The following is a 27,707-nucleotide window of genomic DNA, read 5'->3' on the forward strand; positions in this document are numbered from 1 at the left end:
ACCGAATGACTACAGCTTTAACAGCTGCATCAGCATCGTCTATGTGTGTCACATTATTGGCTGTTTCTCTGATGCTACTTTTCATGAACAGAGCGAGGCAGCTAGCCTTGTAGAAAGCCCCACTGTGAAGCCCAAGTCTCATAGTAGAATAATAATAGTAAACCCTTTTCTCTTCCTTAAACTGAAGTTCCACTGATAAAGGCTTTTAACTAAAACCTACTCCAGAGGCCAGACTGTGGTTTTACTGGGCAGCTCCCAGGTCTGACTGTTGTGTCCGTGGGACTGCTGTGAATAATAACATTTGTGAATGAATACTGAATACTCGACATCAAAACTGAAGAATTTAAAGATAATGAATGTTTTCACAGAATATTAGTTATTATCATATTCAGCTTACAATAAGTATCATTCCTTATTCTTTTCATTCAACACTGACAGATGAGGGAGAAAAACGTGACCCTGAAAACATTGATTTTTATAAATGATACTTCACCATTCACACACAAACACACACATTAGAGACAGTGTGAAGCTCAGCCAGCTCCATAAACAGCACACACTCTCTCTCTGTCTCTGTACTCGATTGCCACTCTGTAATTTCCATTTCAAAGTGTGAGTGTGTCTCTGAGCAGAGATAATGACAGAGCTCTGAGGCCTGTAGAGGACTTGACTTTCTCCAGCACACAACTGAAAAGGGAAACATGTTTATTTATACAGCAGGTTCTCTGTAATATGATTTTAATGTTTCCCCAGCAGAGTGGAGAGTTAAATCTGCGTGGGTGTAATGATGGTGTTGTCTGGGATAATGAACACTGAGAATCAGTATTAATGACAGTTATTAAAGCTCAGTTACAGACGGTGTGTGTGGATGTTTCTGTGATGTACAGATCCATAACCAGATCATTTATCCTACAGATTATCTCCCAGCTAAATGCTCACAACACAGCTCTGTACTGCACATCTCTACAGAACTAACATTCAACCAGCTTCAGCGTTAATTAGTGTGTTTTTATTGATTTTATATTAAGATGCTTGGGATATTGTCTTGAATAACATCTAATCTGATGAATAATATCACTGTGGGTGGGTTATTGTTGTTGGACAGCAGGCAAACTGTCCATATATAAAATATAATGGTCTTCAATCCACACACAAGCTCAGCTCATACTCATGTATTATAGGAGACTGCAGTGCGTCACCAGCCAGTTCAATGTTAAGGCTTTTAGAATCCAGAGAGAAGAGATTATAATACTCACTTTAAAATAAGCCTAACATTAGCCAGTGACACAGCAGCCATTTTATAAACCTGTTGCCATCTTTACCTGCTGTGTGAAGGTATTCTATCATTTCATTCTCAGGAGGAAACAGTGAGGGAGGTTCAGGAAAGACCCTCAGTTCGTCCCTCTAAGGAGGTGTGTGACCTTTTACAGTGTTCACACTCATAAATACACAATCTCTCTCTCTCTCTCACACACACAGGCAGAAACAGTCGACCTGAAAGAACAGATGACCATCAATAATAATAAACCCCAAAACATGTAAAACTCTTTTCCAAAGATGCAGAGAAAAGCAGTCGTTAAGACAAAACAATCGTAACTCAAGGTCCACCTTTTAGTTTTTTCTGGTGGCCTTCATCAGTGTGAGGTCATTTGTGCAGTGAGATATGATTATTTTGTCAAGCCTCTGTTCCCAAGGTTTAATAATAAACTCTCACACTCAGAACCAGTTCATTCTGTATATATAATGATATATATATATATATATATATTTTATATCAGATAATGATTGCTGTATTGAATGCATTGTCTATATTGATTACTGATATCTGATATTCAAAGGAAAGATTTAAAATAAAGTGTAAAGGCAAAGATGTACAGGACAGAAGGAAGAGAAGGAAGAAGAATGAGTTTAGTGTGAGAGGCAAGGAGGAAGAGACGACAGGGAATAAATATGCAAGGGCAGCAAAAATATATTTAGAGAGACTGAAATAACCCAAATAAAAATACCCAAAATGTCCTCACCACAGCTTCTCAAATACAAAGATTTCCTGTTTGTCTGATGTGATTAAAGTGAATATCTTCAGGTTTTAGACTCTTTGTCTGACCAATCAAGTTCATCTGAAAACATCACTGAGGCTTTAGGAATTTGTGATGGACGTTCCTGACATTTTATAAACAGTTAATTGAGAAAATACTCAATTATAATAATAATAATACATTTTTTTTTACATATTACATATTAGTAGCTTAGTATACAATACATAATGCCATAATGTAACATGATCCAAATTCACTAGCAAAAAGGCTATGTGTGGGTAAGATCAACCCAATACATATTTCTACATTAATCTAAAAACATTAGAAATCAGAGATGATGTGAAAGACAAAGGATGTGCAGCAGCAGAGGAACAGATGAGGAGAGTGTGAGCTGTGACAGGAGGAGCTCCATTTGTGTCATAATCCACCAGGAGAAACCAACAACTCTGGAACAACGTCCCTGAATCCAACACAGGCTCTCAAACAAACTCTGCCCGGCATGAAAGAAGATTCATTATCTCTGATGATGAAGATAAATGTCTTTAACTTCCACCTCTGAGCTGAACCGAGCGACAGCAGAATAATGGATCCTGGAGGAAACACGCAGCCAAGCATTTACACTAAAATCAATAAAGCAGCAAAGAACAGATTCCTCCGCCCTCCCAACACCACCACAGAATCTCAATCACACTGCAGCAAAATAAACAGTAATATTACATCTCCCATTAAAAGAGGGGAGAAGTGAAAAGCCTGAGCAGACCAACAACTCTATATATATGTGATATCTGCTGTTCAACACCAGTCGACTCTGATTAGATTTCCTGTCCATTAAGCAGGTCACGACAGGAGGGGACACACACACCAGAGACCCGATGATGACCAAGAACACTGATGATGACCGCTCAACATTTATATTTCAACATAAAAATGATTTAAAATACTGAAATACTACATTTTATAGAGCAAACAATTAATCAATTTATCAAGGAAATATCTGCCAGATTAATCAATAATGCAAATCATTGCTAGTTGCAGCTCTGAGTACATTAATAAACACTTAAATGTGCAAACATTTGCACTGTTTGACGGTTATATACACTGCTTCTGAATGCTAATTAATGAGAACTTAAAGAGGTAAGTGTTATTCAAATGATGCATGGTAATATTTTCATTTTCAAAAGCAGAATCTGAAATGATTCCTGTTCTCTGAGGATTTTCACACATCCTTTACTCACTTCCTTAATCGAGTTTCATAGAAATGTACAGTTATCTGCTGTTCCACTGGAATCACACACACCTACACGACTGTCAGCCACCTCCTCCAAATTAAAAAGATATCTCTCATTTACATTTAATTCAAGGTGTCTAATTCACAGCTCAGTGTGTGGGTGGTGTTTGTCAATTTAAGTCTGAACAGCAGAAAAACAATTTTGTTTACCATGAAGCCTGTGGCTTTTTCTACAAGTCAGGGCGATGATGAAGAGGCTCGTTTAAACCAAGCACCAGCCTGATTCAGTGACTCATTACTCAACTGGATAGTAAACAACATGAGGACAATTACAACACAGAATAATAAGAGCTTTCGTGATCGTTAATTAACATATATGACAAATATAACGTAGATTTATGTCAAAAACAGAGCTGATATCTGTCTCTTCAAATGATCATCCTTAGATGTTAAAGCAGTGAATTAAAGGGTTGTGGGAGAATGAGATATTTGCATGTCAGCACCAAAATCCCCAGATGAAATCAACTAAAAATACTGCTCTGACCAAAAAAAAAGAAAAAAAAAGAAAAGAAAAAAAAGAAGAAAAAAAAAAGAAGTGAAGAGGAGTCATGAAATCTGTGACCCCATCACATGGTAGGTTTGGCACTGTGGTCGGGCACATGCAGCACGTTTCACAGATTACAGCTGCAGTGCTCTGACTCTGACTCACACACATCTCCAATATAACGCAAAGTCACTGTGCTCTGATTAATCTGAGTATAATCCCTGACAAGCCTCAGCCTCAGCTCTGCAGCTGGTGGGAGGACTCAGTCAGTTTACTGTCTGTGTATGTGTGTGTGTGTGTGTGTGTGTGTGTGTGTGTGTGTGTGTGTCCACGACTCACATCAAATCACATGTTTTAGTTTTTTTGTTTCTGGGGGAGTGTGTTTGCTGTCCGCCCTGAACACTGCTGGACCCCCCCTCAGCAGACATGTACAGTCAATACAGCTGGTCCTGTTCCCTCCCAGCCTCATTACTGTCCCTTCTCCTGCAGATTGAAGACATGATGCTCCAGCTGCCTGGAAGCTCTGCCTCCTCTCTTGTTTCCAACATCCTCCTCTTCTCTCCACTTAACTCCATCACTTCCTCCTCTTATCTCTTCCTGTCTTTTATCCCTTCTCTCCATCATATCCTCTCCTGCTTTCCTCATTTCTCTTCCAGTTTTCTCTCGTTCATTTCCAGAAAAGAAATGAATGTATTTACTACAACATACCTGTGACGATGTATTATTTTTAAATCCCTGTTTGTGGTGTGGATCTGGGGATGGGAGTCCAGCCCGTTCCCATCAGCCTCAGTTATGTTTGGTTCTTACTGCTACTTTGCATTGATTGAAACACTGATCATATATATCACATATATATTATAAATAGTTCAGGTCTTAATGTTCAGAAACTAGACTTCATACTAGCGGCTCTGTGAGGTTAAACTGAGGCAAAACGCTGCTTTAAGCTAAAAGCTAACGTGCTTACAAAGGCAATACTAACATTCTGAAGTTACACAGGTGTAAGGTTTGTCTTCATTTGGTGTGTTGGCATGCTAACATTAGCACTAAACACACAACTGAGGCTGATGGGAAAGTCTTGTTTTTTGCATAATAGAAATTTTGTCTTGATAATGGGTCTAGATGCAAAGTCAGAGGTTACAATTCATCCTCCGGGGGACATGAATACATGAACACTAAATTTATAGGCAATCTATCCAATGACTGACATATTTCACTCAATACTGCAAATCTAAAGCTGCTGGTAACACTAGAAAAAAAGACAGGGGATCACCAAGGCCATCAGGATTCATCCTCTGGGGACCTTGAATGTCTGTACACATTTCATGTCGATCCATAAAACAACATCAAACTGTAGAACCATGATGCTAAAACTAAAGGCTATATTTCTCACATAACATCACACAAATACATAATCCTGACACACACACACCTCTAGAAACACATTCATGCTCACAACATGATACACCTCTATGAAATGGCTGCAACCAACAACTAATCCTGTGTTTCAACTTTCACCTATTAAACTGTTTGATTTCTTTTACAATGACCATCACAGCTCAGCTCGTTTTTCTTCTTGTTCAGTACATGTGTTACGACTTGACTGATAACGTGATTGTCTTGTGTGATGTGGTTGATGATCTCAGTTTGGTCTGTGACCTTTAACCTTGAGTTAATGCACCATACATGACAGACCAGGCAAAGGTCTCTGAGGCTGTAAAAACATCCATATCTATAAATGACTCTGCAGTGCCCTTCATTATATCCACAGCACGTCAGCAGCCATAACAAAAGCCAATAACCAACATGGTGAATGGGTTCTGAAGAGAGTGTACTGCATCCTTCTGGGTTATAGATCTGGATTACAATGATGTGACCTGAATGTCCCTGAAGTAAAGGAACGTGTGTGTGTGATGGTTTAATTTAGTCTTATCAGTGTTTCCAGTTATTTCCATATAAAGTAAATTGCTTTGCACTCTGCAACATATTAACTGTGGAAAAACCTCATATATTACCTTGTAGTGTTATAGTAAAGTCATAGTAATGATCAATACCTTTAAAAGAGAAGATGAAAACAAAAGGACCAACCCTGGATTTTCTCTGTTAATTATGTTTGATCAGTCGAACCTTAAGAACAGGTTTAGAGAATTTCCCTTTTCCAGCCCCGAGCCATCGGCCTCCTCTCCTGCAGTGGTTGATGCCCAGAATATATAATACACCAGTCCTGAATAAAACATCAACCATGGCCTGAATACTGATGCTGAGGGAGGGAGTGGAAAAGAGGAGAGACAAACCACAGACAGTAATGAACCACAGCTCACTGTTTAAAGACAACAAACCAGAAAAACCTCAAATGATTGTCAGAATAAGAATGAATGAATCTGCAGCAGCGTTTTCATCACTCAGCGTCGTCCTGGCTTTGCAGATATGAAACTGGCTAAACAGTCACATTTTCTCTGGATGAGGACATTTAATGAGTTTACCTCGCCAGTGCTCTTATTCAAAATGTGCCGAAAGAATATAACCACAGGACGAGCTAAGAATAGGACCGGTACAGGCCGTGTCCGTCTGTCATTAACCTCCAGAACAAAGCTGACGTCAGAACACTGAGAACTCCACAGTCCAGTTTTCAACCCTCCAGCTACTGCATGTGCACTCCTGTCAGAAGTCATACCACTGACTGTTTATTCAAAGTTTCTGCTAAACATCTCCCATTTTATTCAGTCAGACTCGCCCCTGTATCATCTCTGACCATACGTTTCAGTGTGTAGCAACCACTGATGGTGAGTCCTGTTTACGACATGCTCCAGGGTCAAAAGACAAAAACTGGTTTGTAATGTTCTCTAGAGGATTAATGCTCTGCTGGGGGAATATTTATTGTAGGTGAGGTGATGGAGGTGCTGTCACTGCTGCTTTAATATACAGCACAACATGTCTGAGCACCAGTGAGATTTCCCTGTTTGAAAACTTCAGCAGCTGGGATCAAATATCTCAGAAAGTTCTACTGTTTGCACTTGTCAGCAGGCTCACGGAAACGAATGCCTTTTTAACAAGACCCGGCAAAGGACAGCAGAGCAGCCGGGGGAAGGTCTCCTGATGATGAAGGGCTCTACTGTGGAGAGAAAAACTTCTTTTTAAGCCAGAAGGCAAATGACAAGCAGAAGCAAGGAGTAACAGAAGAACTGTGAGGGAAGGAAACAGATCCAGATGAAGGATGGGAGGTATGGTGGTGCAAGTTCTGCACTGCTGGACCTGATCCAGTGCAGCATCACTTTTACTGCATTGCTGTTTCACACTTGGCCAAAACTGGGTGCACTGGGTTTCCTGGGACCAGGGGAGACGATTTCAATGTTGTGTTTTTGTCCTCTGACTCATGAGGACATGAAACATGAGGCCTGATTCTGGATGATTCGGTACATCATGAGCTCCATCTGATGTCAGGTTTCAGAGCAGGAAGAAGTGAGCCACATATGTAGTGAGGCGCAAAGTAAAGGTGAGAGGTCAGAGTGGTGGATGGGTGTGTAGCACAACTGATTCTCATGTAGGAGTCAAATCAGAAATTAACAGATCTGAAATTAATTTAATTTGCCTTTACTGGTAACTAGGATCTCTCTATGACCCCAGCCTTGTTTGTATAGTTATACTAAAAACACAACTACATACTGGACTCTTAACAAACATCACCCAGTAAGACTCTGCTGCAGAAGATGGCTTTCTTTCTCTTCCAGAATTAGAGATGCAACAATTCATTGATTAACAAAAAACCTCATCCAGAAAAAAGCCAAACATTTTATGTCTTTAGCTTCTAAAAAGCTTTTGTTTGTGATACATTGTAGTAAACTAAATATTTTGGGGGTTTGGACTGTCGGTTGGACTGCTGTGGACTGAAGAAACTCCCCTTGAGCTGAGGGAAATTTGTGATGGACATTTTTTAGATGATTTGTTAAGATACTCATGTGTAGATTAAGAAAACAGTCATTAGTTGCAGCCATACCCAGAATTATTCAGTAAAAAAAGATAAACTGGCTTAGTTTCAACATCAACTGACAGAATTCAGCTTGGTAGAAATTTCTCCTGAAGTGTGTAAAGAGAGTAAATCCCTGCAGATGGACTATTCTCCAGCTCCCTCCTGTTTGACCTGGCTCCATTCCTCCTCCTCCTCTCTCCTTCACTATCTCTGGGCTGAATTTTCCCTCTATCTCTCCGCCACTCCCTACCTGCTCTATCTCCCTCTCTACCCCCCATTCTTGTCTTCTCTTATCTCTCTTTCCTTGCTCCACTCTTTTTGTCCCTACCGTCCCATCTGTTATCTCCCAGCTGGATCTGTTTTACGCTGCACTGCAGTCGGCCTAGTGAGGATCCAGGCTGGATGAGTCACCCACTCACAATCTGCTGCCCTAAAGCCCTGCAGGCGTCAGCCACATCCAAAGACCCCACTGCTGCCCATGGGCACGCACACATCTACATCCATGCACATTCACATGCACACTCGCACACTGTGTTCCCTTTTCTAAGGAAGGAAATGCTGGAAAGGCCACAGACAGAAAGAATTACATTTAAATGAACTAAGAAAAAAGAAAAACAGTCTCAGATGATTAATCATTTGTCTTTAAGCTACAAAATGAAATGAGATGGTTTTCAGTTGATGCATTGAAATGCTCCACACAACACAATAAGGCTGAGAAGTGTAGTAGTGATATTAGTATTCAGAACACACACTGGGAAACCTCTTGTCGAACCAAGGCTGAATACAAAATAAAGGATTACTGCTCCACTCTCCACTGTAAGAAATTGTAAAAAATCAGATCGTTTGGTTTCCATACAGAGCTGATATGACATGTCGTGCTGCTGGTACACATGTTCTCAGTAACATGTAACAAACAGCCGAGGAGCTCAATTCCACAGGATAACAGGTGACATTTCTACCTGTTCACCAGGTGATATGTCTCAACAATCTGCACATATTCTTTTGTTTTAATTTAGAAAGTTTCACACATTGTTTCCAGTTTGTGCTGTCACAATCAGAGAGTCAGATCCTAAATTCACCACTGACTTGAATATCTTAAAAGTACATTATAGTTAATTCCATATGCTGTTGATCTGCAGCCAAGAACAAAACTGATAACATGGTAATTACAACTCTAAGATAACATCATATCTTCTGAGCAAAGTGGTCTAATGTGGATCTGTCAGTGGTTTTCGGTGTAGCTGTGATACAAAGTAGGACTTAAAGTAAAAGTATTATTAAATTTACATGGACAAAAACATCTCCCATATCTATGATTTTACCAGAGTTTAAAGATGATACTTAGTGCAGCTAACTGTTAGAGTCTCTGACCCAACATAAAAACATAAAACCCAAATGAAGTGTCTTCAAACTCAGACTATTTTCTGAATGATGTGGATTCAGAAGCAGTTGTGAGGAAACTTGTCAGCCTCTTTCTGACTCTGACAAGAAGCTAAACAACCATTTTATCTGCAAAAGCTGCAAAACTAAAACCCCCAAAGACTCTTCTCTTTGTTTCCTCTCTCTCCACTGCAGTCTCTATTTAATGAACACATTTTAGTCTTCCTGCTGGCAGCACACGCTCACGCCACTCAGATAAAACATGCTCTCTGCTGCCTTAAGATAAACATAAAAACTGGTGTTTAAACTGGGGCCTGATGAAAAAGTAACGACAAGCTGAGACTGCTGCAGCGAGCAGTGTACTGTCTGTCTGAGCCATTAGCTGAGTGGACACAACAGCCCCGAATAACAAGCCTTCACACACACACACACACCTCTCTCCATGGGAGCAGCTTCATGAAAGAAGCATCTGCTCAAACCATGACTCATTTGACTCTGAGGTGAAGTTGACTTGTGACGTAATGAGAGAGAAATCGTCACCTTTAAAGACACAGGAAGAGAAATATCAGGTTTCTACAGCAGGTCCATGTTATATTGCTTGGATAAAATACAAATAATCTATATGAATAATAATCTATTACAGAGTATGTGGAGACTCAGTCCACAGTCAGAAGGAGTGATGGATTTCTGGTTATTAAACAAAAAGCAATTTCTAGTGGACCCACTGGGTTTTACCCTTCATGCCCCGTGCTTCTGTTCTTTTTAAAATGGCCCCTGCTATTAATGCACCACTCTGAGCCCCGATGTCCTTGGGTGAGAGAGAGAGAGAGAGAGAGAGAGAGAGAGAGAGAGAAAGAGAGAGAGAGAGAGAGAGAGAGGGAGGAGGAGAGAGAGAGAGAGAGAGAGAGGGAGGGAGGGAGGGAGAGACAGAGAAAGAGAGAGAGGGAGAGAAAGGGAGAGAAAGGGAGAGAGATGTCTTCTGTCAGAGAACAGTGTGATTGTGTCTGTGTGAAATAAATGACTCAGTGATGTATGTGAGAAGGTGAAACTGAGGTTGTGTGTGTGTGTGTGTGTATTTATGAGTCGTTTCTCTCAGCAGAGTCCATAAAGTCTGTAATGAAGAGATGCTGCGAGCCTCCATGAACAGGAATGTGGATTGTGTTTCTCTCTCCGAGCAGCTGATGTTCACTAAACTTCAGACAAAGCTGCTCTGCTAATTAGTAATTAGTGACGCACTGGGCTGTAAGGTCAATGCAGCATTTTAGGATTTGCAATCTGTTCCAATCTACATAGAAACCATGATGCTGCTGTGGCTCCATTTATTTATTTAACGGGCAACATAACAATACATTATGAAACAATATACATTTCCCAGGCTTCAGAGACCTTGACTGACTTATACTGAGATAACTATTCCTTTAATATTTCAGTAATGCTGCAAATCAGTGAGCATTAACCGTTACATTGATACATACTGAGAGCTGCAACTGATGATTATTTTCATCTCTGATTAGTCTGCAGACCATTTTCTTGATTCATCAACTGGTCTATAAAATGTCAGAAAATACCCATCGCATTTTGTCTTTTTCAAGATCTGTTTACAGCAACCGAGAAACAGAGAAAATCCTCACACTGCAGGAGCTGCAGCCACAACATTTGTGGTTTTGTTTTTTCTTTGCTTTGAAAAATAGCTTAAACTGATTATTGATTTGACTGCAGATACATTTTCTGTCAGTGAGCTAATAGATTGATTGACTAATCATCACAGCTATTATTTAATCCAGGCCACCTCCTCACAGCACTGAGTCATGAGGATGAGCCAATGATTGTCCAACCTGTGTAAAATAAATGCAGATACTCTACTCTGTTCTATCCGATTCTTTTAAATCCCTGGTCTCAAGCTTTAATCTCATCTCCTGAACCCCTCTGCTTGTGTTGGGGTGGGGGTAATGTGTGTGTCTGTACTGTGTGTGTGTGTGTGTGTGTGTGTGTGTGTGTGTGTGTGTGTGTGAGAGAGTGTGTCAGCGTGTGAGTGTCCAGATTGTTGGGTCTCTGCCTGTGTGAGTCTGGGCCTGGATTACAGAGCTGTGGCTCAGGAACAGAGGAGCTGAGGGGAGCCTTCTGCTGCTGGGAGTCTGGGGAGGAAGACATGTTGTGTGTGTGTGTGTGTGTGTGTGTGTGTGTGTGTGTGTGTGTGTGTGTGTGTGTGTGTTGGGGGGGTGTAATGTTGAGGAACAGACAGCAGGAGACCACAGAGACAGCTCAAACTCTGGGCCTGGAGCTGACTGAATCTCATTGGGAATAAACCAGAGTAATGAAGACTGAGCTGTGTGAAAATCTACAAACTCACATGTTTTCACACTCAGCTACATACACACACACACACACACACACACACACTGAGAGTCACATCACTGTATATTTACTGATATAAATGCTGATACACCCCCCCATCCCCTCCACCTCACACACATTCAGAGGCAGTAGAGAAACATCTGCAGGAACAGAGAGGTCTCTGCTAACGGCTGACAGTAGACTCATCACACAGAATTAACACAATCTGTGCAGCCGTCTAACGCCCTGTGTGAGCTGCTGTCGACTCCCAGTCTGATCAGACCACCTCCTCATTAAAACTGAGAAGTGTCTTAACAGCAGGACATGAGGATCTCCGATGTTTTATTTAACCTGTGAGTTTTATTTTTGCTGCTCTTCAAGGACATGTGATTGAAATTTAATCCCAACTCTCCTGTGTCTGACTCTAATTGTCTACACACGTCTTTCAAATGTCAGTGTGACATTAACAATAACACAAATGACTAATGGCAACATATAAATACAGTACTGGGCTCTACTGTATCACCACACTGGATCACTGCTGGTAACTGCATTAATGACCTCCTGTCCTCACAAACTGCTCCTTTATGCTCAGTTATTCAGCTCTAACATGAAATTAAGAGAGTTTAATATCTAGAGGTTGTGACCTTCAACACACACACACACACACACACACATTATTAGTGTCACAATTAAGTCATTACTCCCGCCTATCTCAGAGACAACTGCTCGTAAAGATGAGGAATGGTGCAAACTGGGAGTTGTAACTAAGGCCAGGTGGAGACTGGGTGACCTAGAGGAGGAGAGAGAGTGAGTGTGTGTGTGTGTGTGTGTGTGTGTGTGTGAGGCTTGCCATGCTGTGTGAAGCCTGAGATTGACTGTCAGTGTTCCTGTGACTCACCCCTAGAAACGGACAACCTCCCAGAGCGCTCAGCTCACACCGGAAATAACCGTCAGTCAGAGCTGTGTGCCTGCGTGTGCGTGTGAGCTGCAGGGACAGATCTGTCCGAGTCTCTGACCATCAAGGTCCCATCTCAGAGCACCACAGATCTCTGTCCACAGCTCTGATTGGCTCCAGAGTTACTGATGGTTTAACTCACACTGAGCTCGGATGGTCAGAGCCTCAGTAACCTTGAGCTGAATATTTTCACGTGCACCGGGCCCTCTGTCTGATAAAACCGGCTGATTCAGCGTCAGATGGAGGTGGTGTAATTGAATTCATCATGGAAACCCGCAATTGGCGGTAAGTGCGTTTAGAGGGCGCCGGGGTCATGGCGTGCCGCTGGAACAGGAGCGGATTTCCGGCCGAGGCGCACTTAACGGTTGCATAACACGGTGCAGGTCGGAGTTCCCTCTGTGGTTGGCTGAGAGAAACTCTGAGTTAAAACCGAGCTTGGTTCAGAGCTCCAACCTGCGCAGCGAGAGAGCGAGCGGCTGCCATGAGCTGCGGCTCTGAGGCTTCTCACCGCGGAATGTCATCTGAAGGGTACCGAGAGGAACTGACGTCCCCGACATCACTACACCACATTGCTACTACCATCTGCCCTCACACTCACACACACACACACATACTGAATCATCACCGTGTGTATTCCCGCCATGCCATCACATTGGCAGAGAACAGAGAGACGGAGGCTGCAGGGTAAAACACGAGTAATAAATAATTCCTCTGGTGCAGTGCTGCAGCACGGCGGGTTTACAGGGGAGAGGATCCAGCAGCAGGACAGAAACCTGCATCTGAATCTGAGATAGATCTCCATCGGAGAGCTGCTGCACGAGGAGGTCATTTAAAAACCAAAACGAGTCAAGGTGAATCTGCACCACCCAAACGCCACCTCTCCATCAGTGAGACAGCTCAGGATGGAGATGTAGAGAGAGCTGGAGGACAGGACGTCGCCTCCTCTTACCTGAGTGGCTTTGTGGAATTGCTTCTTCAGCCCCGCTACAGACATGGTCGCTACACGGCGGTTCTATCTGGGATTAGGATCTGCAGGAGAGTGGAGAGGAGGAGGTCTCGGTCCCTAACTGTGTGTGGTGATGCTCTTGCAGCCGCGGATCTAACCCTGTCTACGATGCTCTTCAGCAGAGGGATCTCCTGCGAGGAAAGGGGCTGACTAAAGTCCTGGTCAGGCTATTGGATGTCAGAGCCACATGTCTGAAACGTCTCTGACGTCGGAGTCAGCTCCTTTTAAAGCAGCCGCCTCCTCCTCCTCCTCCTCCTCCTTTACACGGCTGCACTCCATACGAGAGATTTCTAATCTGAGCTCGTTTAGTAGAAGGACGAGAACGGACTGGGGTGGGGGGTTGAATTAAGTTTCAATTAAATCGAGCTTTAATCTGACGTCAGGGTGAGGAACGTCACATCACCTTGAGATTATCTAACCTTCATATCAACATCAGGAGATCAGGTCTGAGGATTTCAGGGTAAAATGTGAGGAGTCAGACCTCAGAATGAAACTTAGCTGTAGAAACAACCTGGACAGCTTCAACTTCAGCGGTGCGACCCCAGCTCAGCACCCTGGACAGCTCAATCAACACAACTCCCACTACTAACTAACTAACTAACTAACTAATTTCCTTCCTATTCTGTGGAAAAAAAAACAGATTTACACACAGAGATCACACCATGGTGTTAACTTGTGTCATGAAAATGCGAGTGAGGGTCACTTAGAACAAAAACTGTGTTTAACTGACTTTGATCCTCGTGTCTCAGGACCAACAAGACAACATTTATAATACAACAATGATTTGACTATTGCATTTACGTCGCGATTACAAGATGAATCTTGACCCTGGAAACAGAAGCTGACAGTAAAATCTCACAATAAGGCCCATTGGTAGCTGTTCTGGAGCTTTCCATCTTATGACACGATCCTCCTCAGCAGATGGAGTTCACAGTTATCACGTAAATACTCAAGTTCCCATTTCCTGTTTTTTTTTTTTTTTTAATTCGTGTTGTCTCACTGAGTTGTTGTTAATGCTCCGTCCAAACAGAATCTGTTTCCACACACACACATCATAAATTTGACCCATCAGTGTCATCAGCTCATTAAAAACGTTCATAGAAGCTGCTGGTGCGTAATGGTTGTGCGTAATGGCACAGAAAGCATCGGCGCTAAAACATCTAGGGCGCAATATGAGACACTGGGGACCTGTTTATGTCCAAACAAATTAAATTAGAGTTTGTGACAGCAGTGCGGTTGTGGGCTTTAATGTGGGCATTAGCTCTGCACACACACTCACTGTAACACTGGGACACACAGTAATGTGAACAGCGGGATTCCTCTTTACTAAGCAGCAGCAGACCTCCTCTGGTAGACCCAGACTGTCCGGAGAATCATCACGACACTCTCCGGCTGAGACGATTAAAAGTCTGCACGAAACTGCGAGTTATGTCTCCGAGTTAAAGCTAAGAAATCACCTGCACACATTAGTCAGCTCAGCAGCCCCTCGACGCCAGATGGCGGGTCTGTGGTCGGACCACTGGGGCAGACAGACAGAGACTCAGCCCATATGGCCACTGATACAGCCCCAGAATAAGACTCGGACTGCCGATCACCAAGACTCAGATCGTCAGTGTGGACCAGATCTGCTGCTGGAAAGAGTCCAGATACAACAAACTGAGTTTGGACATTAGAGGAAATAAACTCTAATAAACAGTCAAAACACTCACACATACACTAAAACATGGTTGTGACGTTTTACATTAGTCACGTTATTATCATTATCTCTTCTTCAAATACGATTAAAACCTTTACCTAGAGCTCATTTGTTTGATCCTGAGAGGTAATTGCTGGGTGATAAAATACAAACGCAACGTGTGTACACAATAATGTCATTGCTGTGTGTAGTAATGTGTACACAGGCTGGGTGTAGGGAATGTAGGGTTAGAGTTTGATGCAGAGTAAAACACATCCACACAGTGCGGATTTAATATTGACAGTAACAACTTTTAAAAAAAAAATATCTACTCTTGTGGTCAAATTCATCACACAGCAGATCAGATCAGAGCTGCTAAAAAAATGAAGAGAAACATTTGTTATGTTAGTGGCGCCATCTTCTGGTGAGTTTCTAAACATACACTCAGAAGGAACGTAAAAAGAAAACCGGGATTACCTCTTATGGATATATATCTATACCAAACAAAACATGGAGCGAAATATCAAAAGGTAATCCTGAAAATGTGCCTCTGACAGATACTATCAAATTGTAATGGAAATTAAGTCACAGATGAACAACAGCTCACACACAGTTGATGCCATCAACTGCAGCTACAACGAGAATACAAAATTTTAAGAGTCTGACTCTCAAAATAAATGTCTGAAGTCTATAGATTTTATGTGAGAAGTTATAAAGTTTAATGCTTGTTATGTGCTGTTTTATGGATCTCTGTGTGTCTGTTCACAGCTCATTTACTGCCTCATCCCAAACTATGATGTTTTGCTGCCACCTAGTGGTCAGACATGATGCAGCAACGATGATAAACATGTTAAACTGCCGTCAACACAGTGAGTCCTATCACTCTCAGAGTGAAAACAGCATGCATACGGGTTATATCAGATCCACTGTAGCAGCACAGTGACTGACAAACATTTATTTTATCAGAGCAGCTCTTACAAGTGAACAGAGTGTGAGTGATAGATCAAACTGGCCGACACTGACCTGAGTGCAGTTTCTTTGCTCAGTTTTCTTGTCCCACTGGCCTCGGTGGGCAGCTCTGATGAAGTGCTCGGTCCCACGGCTCAGTGAGCTGTATGTGTGTGGCCTGAGGTGAGCGTCCATTTGTCTTCACTCAGGAGACAATAAATCTGACCTGTGCTGTGCAGACAGATGGAGGCTCAGGTGAAATATGAGACTGTTGGCATTAACTTTATTACACTGACCACTGCTCTCGTTTTTGTCATCAGCACTGTCTGAGAGTAGGAATGGTTTCACATAACAGCAGCATGTTAGTGTGCAGACAGTTTTCACATGTAAAATTTACATCCAGATATTCTGTTGTTCTACTGTTTACTCAGGTCTTATTTCTGTGGTAACGGAAACCTATTTACAATATCAAGATAACTTTAATGTTTCTCTGCATATGTTTAGTGCTGACACTGGACAAGCTTCAGCTAAGGCAAAATCTGTTTTCTGCACGAAACAGGTATTCCTCACCTGCAGATCCTCATCAATCAATACAAATACCTATCAATCTGATTTTCCATTCTTTCTTCATGTGGAGTTAACTGGGACAGTAACTCATGCCCAACCCTAAGAGACAACCCACCATTTTCCAGCAGAGCACCATGGCCTCAGACCTGGAAGTACTGACTCTCAATCAGACCTGGAGGTCCCAGTCTAATGAGGTCATCAGAACTAAATCATTACAAAAAGCTGAGGTCAAACTGGATACAAGACTATGTTGATGTGAAACACAACAAGCTGTGAACACCGCCAAGTTCGTCTTTACCACAGAGATGTACTCACCTCTTCATCCATTTCTACAGGACATGTTCCTGAGGTAAACCCTGTGAGTGACCCCAAAGACTTCATACAGTATGTAGACTGAATGGTTTAACTTGACCCCTCTTGTATCCAGTGGATGAGCTCTCTAACAGAGATGCTTTCCATGACTATGACAGAATTTGTCTGTGTTCCGGTGTAATCTTTCCTGAGGAGGCTGAGCAGCGTGATCAGGGAGCACCGATACTGATGGTGACCTCTGCATGACATTGGTAAGGCACGTAAACCAAGACAGACCATCGACATCCAGAGCTTTCTACATCTGTCTCATCCATACTCGCCAATGCAGACATGTTGATCACCTCAGTGAACAGGCAACAGGCAAAGCTTCATCTGACCTTTTTAACTCAGTCTCATCCACAGAGCATATGTCTCTCTCAGTCTCTCTGAGGCCTGTGGAGCAGGGTGTCTGAGCTCAGCATTAGGGATTGGGTCAAACGTGAAGCGCAGACATTACAGGATCTTATAGGACTGCTGTTGCTGTGGCACACTGACGCCTCCCTGTGGAGGCTGGGAGGATGGAGACAGACACTAAACGCTGGGTGAGGGATTGCTTTGGATCCTTAATTATCTTAATTAATGGTTTAATTTTTACCTTACTTTTCCTGTGGTAGTTTTGTCTCTTTTCAGGCTCAGCAGCACCTGGTCTACTTTGTTAGCTACATTCATTGTCTGCATCCATAAAACACACGTGAATCACATTTCCCTGCTTGTTTCTATTCACCCTTGAGGCAAAAGCCCACAAGAAACTGACTTTACTTTTTTATAATAATCTTTAAAACATTAGCAAATGGTCATGTTTATATTTGATCATAAATAAAACCCTGAACAACTCTGCTGCAGTTGTACATGTGAGTAGAACATGTGTGTGTGTGTGTGTGTAGGTGCAGATGGAGAATAGAGGATGTGCTGTGACAGCAGACCAGGGGTCATTTGTCACACATATGCCAGTCATGTCAGCAGAGACAAACAGCTAACACACACCAGACCGCGGTCATGTGTTTGTGTGTTTGGTGAGGTCTACCAATCCCCACGCCGTCCCACTCCACTCAAACATGCTAATGTACCTGTGCTCTGCTCTAATTGGTCCCAGTGATGCTCGCCCCGCTCCACCTGTGTTCATGGGAAGCCTCCAGTCAGTCCTGCAGTCAGGCCCCCGCCACTGTGCGCGAGCGTGCAGCGCTAATATTATGCAAACAAACACTTCTTTGTTGTTTGGCACTTCTTGCGCCGACCCGCCACTGTGGAAGAAAGGGAGAGAAGTAAGTAAAGGGAGAAGGAGAAAGAAAAGAGGGGTGGGTGAATTCATTAGTGTGATTACCTGAGGTGTGCTACTTTACAGGGGGTAATCTGCCAGCCCGCCTCGTACCCTCCAAACTTCAGCCAGTCCGCTAATGAGAGCTTGGAAAAGTTAGTCAAGGTGGAGAGGTGCTTTCAGGAGCTATACACCCCAGACTAAGGTATTATTATATATGCTGGAGCAGAAAACAAAGGATGGATTTTACAGTAGCCAGGATCAGTGAAGACTGATTCTGTTTTAGCTGTTCATTCTGATTCTGAATGCACAGAACAAAATGGCACTATGGGTAGTTTACCAACTGATCAAAAACCTCTGTTTAAAGCTTGGCATAATCTGAAATCATGAAATCTCTGAAAACAATACAGTGCACTGAGGTATGACAATTCGACTCATGTGTGATATGAAGAGCCACATTTTCTCCACCATCTGAGACAACATCCCCAATTAGTCATCAAGACACCAGAGGATTCAGGTAGTCACATTCAGAGTGGCTTCTCTTTGAGGTGATGTGGAGGACTGCAGCTTCCCTCCTACGCTGTAAGAAGAGCTGGATTAGAGATCAGATCAACCCCTCTCTCAATTCTCCCTTTCTCTCCTTTTTTTTTTTCCCCAGGAGCTCAGGCCACGGCTTTAGAGAGACAGCTGCCATGAGCAAGGCTTAGGACAGTCCACGGGGACGGAGAGAGCGTGAGTGTCAAAGAACAACTCCAGAGAACGAACACAGGAAGAGCTTGGTTACAATGGACAAGACAAAGAGGATAGAGGGAGGGAGAGGAATCCAAAAAAGGGAAGTCAGAGGATATAGATATATATATTTATATATAGATCCTGTAAACTTTCCCCTTCCTCTCGCCCTATGCCTCTGCTTTATCACACAGCATCAAAACATAGCTTTAGTCCCCTGAGTGGCTGGCCTTTTTATCTGCTCCCTAGCTTCCCACGGCGGGCCGCATCCACCCATAATCTGCTGCCGTTTCATGTCTGGAGTGGTGTAGAGGAGGATAAGGGACTTGTTCAAGTGAAGATCAATGAGGTTGTATACATAGCATATGTGCATCAGGAGAGATAGATTTCTTTTTTCTTTTTAAGGTGGCATCTGATGTAATGAAAAAACACATTATACATGGATGTAGTGAGAGGCCATGTCTGAGAGGTGAAAGTTTTAAAACATATAATTATGATTAGTCTGCTGATTAAACTTTCACACCACAGTCAGAAGAAACAGAGCAGCGTAGAGAGGTTTCTGTCATACACTCTGTAAACAGCATCTACCTTTTGTTAGTGAGCCAGCTCTCTGTGGATCAAACATGGAGGGTAGACACAATGAAAACTGTAAACATGCTGCATTATACATTTGTCAAAAAACACATTTGGCTGTATGTCACAAGTACCTTGTTTTTTAAGGCAGTGCCAAGTGTCTGCAGCTGAAGAATCAAAGCAGACTGGTGTATTGGCAGCGATAGCCAGGGTGTGAAACTGTGTCAGTGAAGTAAAGGAAATCACCAGAGGCTGTTTTCTATTCACTCCACAGCTGGCTGACAAGATCTGCAAGGACTAATTGTGCTTCAGTTGCGAGGCTGCAGACATCCTCTGTTTGTGCTCTGACTGTTCTTTGTACTGTGGGCTACACGTCTTCCCACCCAAGTGGCACGCACTCACACCAGACTGAGGGAACTTAAAAGTACAACTGCAAAGCCTTGGGACACACACAACAAAAACACACACAAACACAAATCATCGATCGACCCCAAAGTCAACCCGTGACCCTGACCTCCTCCACCCCTCCAGGAGCAATCTCCTGCAGGAATCTGTGGAGGGAAAAAAAAAAAAAAAAGGAAAGTTGGATTTAAAAAGAAAGTCAGGGTGAGAGAGAGAGAGAGAGAGAGATAAAGACAGAGGAAACAAAATGACACAGAGTTGATTGTGTTGGAATGAATAAAAAGGGAGAGGGGAAAGGAGGAAAACTTTGCATTTGGAACTACTGATCAAAGTAATTCCCACAGGAAAGCTCTCTTAATGAGAGCTGTACAAGAAAAGAAGGGTGGAAGACAAGGAGAGAGTGAAGGAGAAGAAAAGAAGGGTACCGCACGCCATTCCTACACAGGAACAAAAAAAAGAAGATGAATCATATACAGCACCTAGTAGAAGACACCGGTGTGTGTGTTCGGGTGGTGGTGGGAGGCTGTTTGAAGGGTGTTTTCAAGATCGTTTTAACGTCTTCACTGAGGGAGCGTCAGAGGCAAGGCCAGGTTAATTAAACCCAGGGGAGAACCAGCTGAGGGGGCCCACATTTGAATATGTCACAGAGATAGCAGGAGCAGTGTGTCAGCCGAGGCCGGATGGCGAAGCTCGGCGAGCAAACACGTTGACTATGCATTACACACTAAAAGGAAGAGAGAGAAATATAGACAGTCAGACAGAGGGGTGGGGCGGGGGGCTTGGAGATAATTTGCGTGGCACTGATGTTTTGCTCTTCTTTACCCGCCGCGCCACCGGATTTCTCTGAGTTATTAATGTTTGTCATTAGCTGCATTACGCTGGAGGACAGTGACTCGGAAAAAAAAACTGCAGAAATTTATATGGGACAAATATTGACAATAGCTGGCTCCTGGGTATTGGAGAAGAAGAAAAGATGCAAACTATGTTAATGAATGGTAATTAACCACCAGGGTTTGTCTCTCCTGGATCCCAGCTAAATTGGTCCCCGAGTTGCAGCCAGAGACAGTCCTGGCCTAATCCTTTATTATAAAAAGATAAAGGAAAACGACATCATTAGCATATATTTGAGAAGGGAGGGGGGATTAAAAAGTGGAATTATTTCTTTTTAATTCCTGAACGGAGGATTCTTCACACCATTGTTAATTATACATAATAAAAAGAAAGGAGGAAAGTGGTAAAGAGGAAAACAAAAGCTTGGAGAGGTAAAAAAAAAAAGAAAAAAAAAAGGATGATTTAAAGGGAGTGTGAGGTCTCTTGTGTAGGAAGCCAACTCAAGGACAGAGGAGACCAGGATCATGGTTTAATATTCAAAATGAATAATAAGGGAGGGAGGAAAAGGGAAAGAGATAAAAGGGGTTGGAGGTAGATATGTCAAGGATGGAACCACTCGTCTAATACACCCCTGTGCTGTGCTGAGCTGTGCTGTGCTATGCTATGCTGAGCTGAGCTCATGTGGACCCTTGTTAATGATGTCAACAGCAGGGGTCACTTGTTTCAGACAGGAACCATGCCAACAGTCAGCTGTCAATCATGACAAGAGGTGTGAGAACCCTGCTGTCCACCAGAGCATCCTCAGTCACCATCACACTCTGACTGACAGTCCTCTGATCTGCTGCAACAAACCAAATACAACAGAGCATTTAGACCAGAAACAAGACAGAGAAATTCACAAGCAACACAGAGTTTAACGAAGAAAATATAGACAGAAATAAGAGAAATGAGTTTTTATTTAGAAATGAAGGAAGAGGATTTTATAAGAAAACGACTGATGAGCATAATTGTCTGTTAAAGTCATCAACAGAACAAATATTTCCAGAGCAGAAACCATATGAGTTTATGTCATTTTAAACTTAAATTACTTGAGAAATAAATACTCATCATTGGATGGAGTCTGTGAGAGAAATCAGGTCTGATAAATGGCTCTAACCTCTCTCAGTGAATATTCTCTGTGCTGCACTCTTGACTTTCTCAAAGTGTCGACTTGGCATTGCTGGGTCAAGTCCCTGCACCCTTAGGTCCTTCAGGTGCCAAATAAATTAGGGGGAGAGGTAAAAGAGAGTTAAAAAAAAAAAGTCAAACTTAAACATTAGTGTAAGCATTTGCCTTATCACCCCAGGTCTGCGTTGAGAGTGGCTGCACTGTAAATTAGCTTGGCGCTAAAGGGCCCTGTCTGATAGACGCAGTGCACTGAGCGCTAACACAGATGTCGAGGGCTCATTTACAAAAGCCGGGCTGCTGTGTTGCGCCAGTGGCCCAGAGTGAGTCGACAGCGCTTTTCTCACAAATATTGGTTCTGCTGCCCCGGCTCAGCTTGGCTCAGCCCGGCTCCCACTGAGCAGGAACCGGTGAGGGAGGGAGAAAAAGAAGAGGATGACAGTTTTCCCAGCCTCAGCCCAGGGAGTCAGGCTTTTTCGCTGACTGGTGTTGCGAGCGTGGCCAGCTCTTCTGTCAGCACTTTCCTCTCCTTCATCTTCACGCGCACAGCCTCCATTAGCTGGCCGGCAGAGGGGATCTGCAGGGGAGGGGAAGGAGAGAAAAAGGGTGTGGGGGCGGCAGTAGGAAAGGGGTTAGAGAAAATGAGGAAAACACACAAATACACCACTATTAAAAAAGTCTGGTTTTTGACACCTGGCAGCTTTTCACAGAGCTTATTTGTTGTTCTGTAAAACAAGAGAAGCTTCAGATGGGGCCTGAGGACTTGTGAAACTTTTGAGGGACTGTTCACGTTGAATGTTTTGACAAAGCAATTCAGGCTACACAGCAGCAGTTTTAACACTCTCCTTTCTTCTGAGCTCCATTCTCAAGCTTGAGTTGATTACTTTTCAGCAGACATGCCTCGAGGCTTAATTAAAACAGTCACTGCATCACTGGGGACATTTACAGCATTGTTGTGTTTTTACAGGACTCTGTCTGCACTGAAGAGGTGAGAGGATCAGAACTGATGTCCACTCAATCGCACAGGATGACACAGGCTCACTTCCTGTGTTTTCTTAATTGTTGTCGTGGAGATGCTGGAAAGGTGAAAATAAAGAAGTGGGCAGTTCTCTCCTCAGACTGAAGGCTAATTTAGCTTTTCCTCTGAATCGACACAAGGATTTTCTGGTCATTAGGGCATCTGATCAAAGGCCGGGATTCATACTGTATCGCCCATAAATATTCACTTTGCAGTTACAAACCCCTTTTTTTGAGCGAGGGGAACAAATTAAATTCCCAGGTCACATGGTCTGAGAGAAGAAATGGACGGGCCTGAGCTGAAAACACTGACTCCAATATCATAAAATGTTTCACTCTTTATCTCTTAAAGGAGAAAAGATAAACTATTGAAACCATCTGCACAGAAAGAAGCTGACACGAGCCTGAAGTGCCGTGCTGAACTTTACTGTACAACATCTCCAGGAGGGAATAGGAGGTATCGAGTTGCTTTGAAGTGATTAACAGAAACTCATAGCACATATTGGAATTAGGTCTGCAGCTGACATGTTTTAAGGACACAGAAAAGCAACTCTGATGTGATTTGAAACCATCATCTTATCAATTTCCAATACATCTGAAGAAAAGAGAGCCTCAGACACAAACACTCACACAGTCCCCCTGCCCCTCGACACTTCTCTCTTCTTCATTAAAGGTAACAGGAGCTGGGAACTCAAGGCCCTGTGTGCTGGGAAGTGTGTGTGTGTGTGTGTTGTACAGTGGGGAGTCAGTTCCAGCAGCACTGGATGCATCAAACACACAGAGCTATTCCTCAGGGAACCACTACAGTGAAGTAACTGCTGAGACATCTCCCTCTGCCTCCGTCCTCCTGGGAAAACTCATCTCTCTGTCTCACACTCACACACACTCACACACAGACACAAACACGTGCGCACAATTTCCTGATCAGCTAATTGCACTTAGAGCCACTAACTATGCAAACAACCCCCACTAAAATAGAGACACAGCCACAACACAGGGCTCTATGGGACAGCAGAGTGGGAGGACTGGATCATTAAAAGTACAGCTATGGGAATATGGGTAAACAACAGGTAAACATGATCTAGATAAACTGAATGTGAGGACGATTCGAGCTGAAAACAGTTATTAAAGAAACTCAATCTACTCTCAGTTTCTTCATTTCTTTATTAATATTTTCATTCTTTATCACAAACAGTGGAGAGATGACAGGAAGTCTACAAACAGACTAGAACTGGGTTTGTTGCAGTTCATGGTTGTATGTCAAACAGTCAAGCTGTAGGAAATATTATCACATCCTCCCCTTCTGCTCTTTGACCGCCAAAATCTAATTATCCATGAGTCCAAGTGAACGTTTATACCAAATTTAAAGAAATTCTGTCAGGGATGTTCCTGAAATATCTAATGAACAGGATGGACAGACTGATGTACATACAGACAACCTGATAACATGAGGCCTTTGGGAGGAATAACAACTGTGTAATGTATGAGGCATGACAGCGTTGATAGCTTTGTAAAGCTTCATTAAAGTTGATATATATCATCATGTACAGTGAGCAAAGTTCTTAATCTCTTGGTTGATAAATGATTGTATCGTGTTAAAATAAAACACCTCTTGTCCTGATTTGTCTTCCTGCAGTTTTTGACTCACATCTGTAATTCTGGACCAACTGAAACACAATCCTCACCCTCAGCCTTACAAGCGTTACGAGCAGGACTATCATTCCCTTTCATCTAACTGCCACATTTGCTGGGGACCGATACCCTGCGGGGTGGTTGGAGGTGATCTGCGATGCAGCTGCTCTGCTCGGTCCCCTGGGCTGCTTAAGGCACTGTTAGGAACCGGCAGTAATGTTATGCTACAGTTGATTTAGCCGGGCCCCTGTCCCCTTTGGCAGACCAAGTCGGCCGCAGCGCTAAGCAACACAACCAGTGTTTTTGCAGAGGTCCTGTCCCCTTTGGCAACACTGAAACAGCTACTGTAGCATTAAGCTAACTCACATCCATTACTATTCAACAGGCCCTGCAGAGCAGACCTTTGTCTAGGTATGATTTCATGAACATGTTTCAGAAGCTAACTGACGTATAAAGCCACTGACACTGACAAGTGTGTGTGTATATATGTGAGTGTGTGTGTGTGTGTGTGAAAAGAAAAGGACGGGAGCTGCAAGCAAAAGGTGTTTTTATGAGCCAATTAAATGACATTGCTATTCTATAGCCTGGGGCACACCTCAAGGCAAGGAGCAGCTCAAAGTTGCAGCACTCCGGTGACCATTGTCTGGTAGTGGCATTACACACACACAACTTTTTTTTTTCTTAAAAGATCGATCATCCCAGCTCTTTTGTCTTCTCCCTTGGAACGGGTTAGTGCAATTATTTCCAAGGGCCCAGTTTGTGAGCAGTTGTAGAGATTGTGTCAGGCTGCTGGATATCTAAATGAGACAGAATGAGGAGGGAGGGGGAATCAGATAGAACGGTGTACATCAGCCAAATTTCTGCATGCACTAGGCAAATAACTACAAAGTGTTATAATAGTCACAATTAGGTAGATGACGCTTAATTTAACTGCAATAGTGGGTCCTTCAAAAGTCCTACAGGAGTGTGTTGCTTGTAACATCAAAACCTGTATACAGTTTGTGTATCTGTACAGTAACGAACAAAGACATACACTCCTGCTTCACTTCATAATAAATATAAAAAGGTGTCATGTTAGACTGGAGTGACGAGTGTTTTCAGAGAGGTGAAGGCTTTCTGCTGTAAGCCTGTGTCCCTGGCTCTAATCTAGGCCACTGCTGAAGGTAAAGGAGAAGTAGTTCCACTAGTTTTATTCACAGAGGAGAGAAAACAGCTCTTTGATCTTTGATCTTCTCACTTTTGTTTGAAAATCAAATTTATCATACGAGGGAATAACAACAACAACAACAACATGATAAATAGATTTTAAAAAAAAGAAAGCCCGAGCACAAAGGCACCATACTAAAAAGTCTTGCATTTGATTATCTCTGATAATGAATATGTCACATTTGCAAAAAGGGGCTCAGGTAAGAAAATCACTAAAGCACCGACAAGCCTATTCTCTCCCTCTCCTTCGTAATTACCTACCCCTGCAGCGGAGCAGATCCCTCTCTTTTCTCCCCTTTAGGCCACTGGAGACTGATATGAAAGGGAATTGGACACTTGGGGCCACAAATACTGTAATTAAAAATCTCTCCTTTTCTTGATACGTTGTTTGGAAACATCATTTCAGTGCGCAACATGCATTTGTTAGAGATCTGACCTAAATACACCCTAGATTAAACACAGGAAAGCACCGGGTCTTTGTTTCAGGTTCCTACTCATTAGGTGTGAAAATGAGGTGATTCAGGCACGATCGGGGAGTAAATATAGAAAGGTGATATCCATACAAAAGAGATGCAACCTTTAGAATTCATCAAGAACACACCCGTGATTAACAGTACAGCTCACCGGCTGGGGTAATGTACTGGGACGCAGTGACAATCAACAAAAGTGGCTGTGCCTAAGGCAAAAACTGTCACATACAAAACAAGAAAATGATCGTCTTTCAGTGACATAAGGTAATGTAACACATGGACACTTATTCAGTAAGAAAATGTCCACCTTCATCATTAACTCTCTGTCCACGGTGCTTCAGAGAACGACCCTCGGGTGTAATCAGACTGGCTGTAACCTTAAAGCTCCAAAACAGCCTCATACTACAGGAATAATAATATTATCCACCTGTTCTGTTCCAACCAGTCTAACCTCCTGCCAGGTTAACTAATGACCCCAGCCTCTTTAATGACCAAGGAACAAGCTATTTCTGCTGTTTCTATTTATGTAAGTTGAACACACAGAATAAGTCAGACTGCACAGTAGTTATTAACAACAACTTTAACACCAGTCTCCTCCAGGGACCCCCCTCCTCCTCCTCCTCCCTCAGTCCCTACCACTGTTCCAGTGACATATTTACAGTACAAAGGCTCAGCTCGAGTCCCCTCCACACACAGACAAACATACACATCACACATACAGAGACAAAAAAGAGTGGCTGATTTAATTAGCTCAATCATTAAATGGGGCTTAATTAGAGTCACTTTCCTTCAGAGAGAAGTGTGGGACTCAGAGCTGTTCCTTGTCATTACAGAGGCATAATGAGCCACACAACACAACACACTACCCCTCACCCTCACAGCTCCAACAACAATGGAAAACTTTCTCACTACATTAGCACTGTGAGGCACTGAGCATGCAGCCTTTGATATGTTTAATACGCAGGGTTAATGATGTAATGCCCTATGAAGTGCAGACACAGAGAGAAGCTTTGATAAGAAGTGACATAAATAAAGTTATTTAACACCATAAAAATTATGCCATTTACTGTCGTAGCCGTGAGCTATGGGAACCTCTCCCCAACGTTCGATAAAGGTCTGAAACGACGGGAATGATTCCAGCCCTGCAGTCCTGTGTTGTTTTATAACGTGTCCAGTCCAGATTGGTCCGGCCTGTCTCTACCACTGTCTTAATGTAATGTTCACCTGCTTGTTATAGTTTGGAGGCTGATAAGAAGTGATGCCTGTACGTCTCCCCTGGGTGTGATTGTGAGGTAAATATTAGCAGGCCCTGAGCGCTGCCCCATACCAGTAAACCAAACCACTGTCCTCTCATAAAGAAATCAACAGAGTCAATGACTTTTTAAATGTTATTATGCTGTCATGAGGCTTGAGATGGGTGTGTGTGTGTACAAAATG

The 27,707-nt window shown here is 42.9% G+C and overlaps 2 protein-coding genes across 11 annotated transcripts in view; both read right to left on the bottom strand.

The window, feature by feature from the left end:
- Window positions 1–18,147, bottom strand: part of sh3gl2a (SH3 domain containing GRB2 like 2a, endophilin A1) — a 50,720-nt gene extending 32,573 nt beyond the window's left edge. For 5 of the 10 annotated variants that reach the window (XR_007813234.1, XR_007813235.1, XM_051070578.1 and 2 more), the window contains exon 1: window positions 13,394–13,656. Coding sequence is in view for 6 of the 10 variants with exons in the window: in XM_051070578.1 (XP_050926535.1) it covers window positions 13,394–13,438 (45 nt within the window). In the remaining 4 variants the exon portion in view is untranslated. Of the gene's footprint in view, window positions 1–13,393; window positions 13,658–18,058 lie in introns of those variants that run through there. The other 5 variants (XM_051070583.1, XM_051070582.1, XM_051070580.1 and 2 more) reach the window with 4 other exon arrangements.
- A 3,572-nt stretch (window positions 18,148–21,719) lies between these two features.
- Window positions 21,720–27,707, bottom strand: part of cntln (centlein, centrosomal protein) — a 75,032-nt gene continuing 69,044 nt past the window's right edge. Inside the window, 1 exon segment of the mRNA XM_051070270.1 lies at window positions 21,720–22,522. Coding sequence (XP_050926227.1) covers window positions 22,412–22,522 — 111 coding nt within the window. The 3' untranslated portion in view covers window positions 21,720–22,411.

This window comes from Lates calcarifer, linkage group LG5 (assembly GCF_001640805.2).
Source record: "Lates calcarifer isolate ASB-BC8 linkage group LG5, TLL_Latcal_v3, whole genome shotgun sequence".
Lineage (NCBI taxonomy): Eukaryota > Metazoa > Chordata > Actinopteri > Centropomidae > Lates > Lates calcarifer.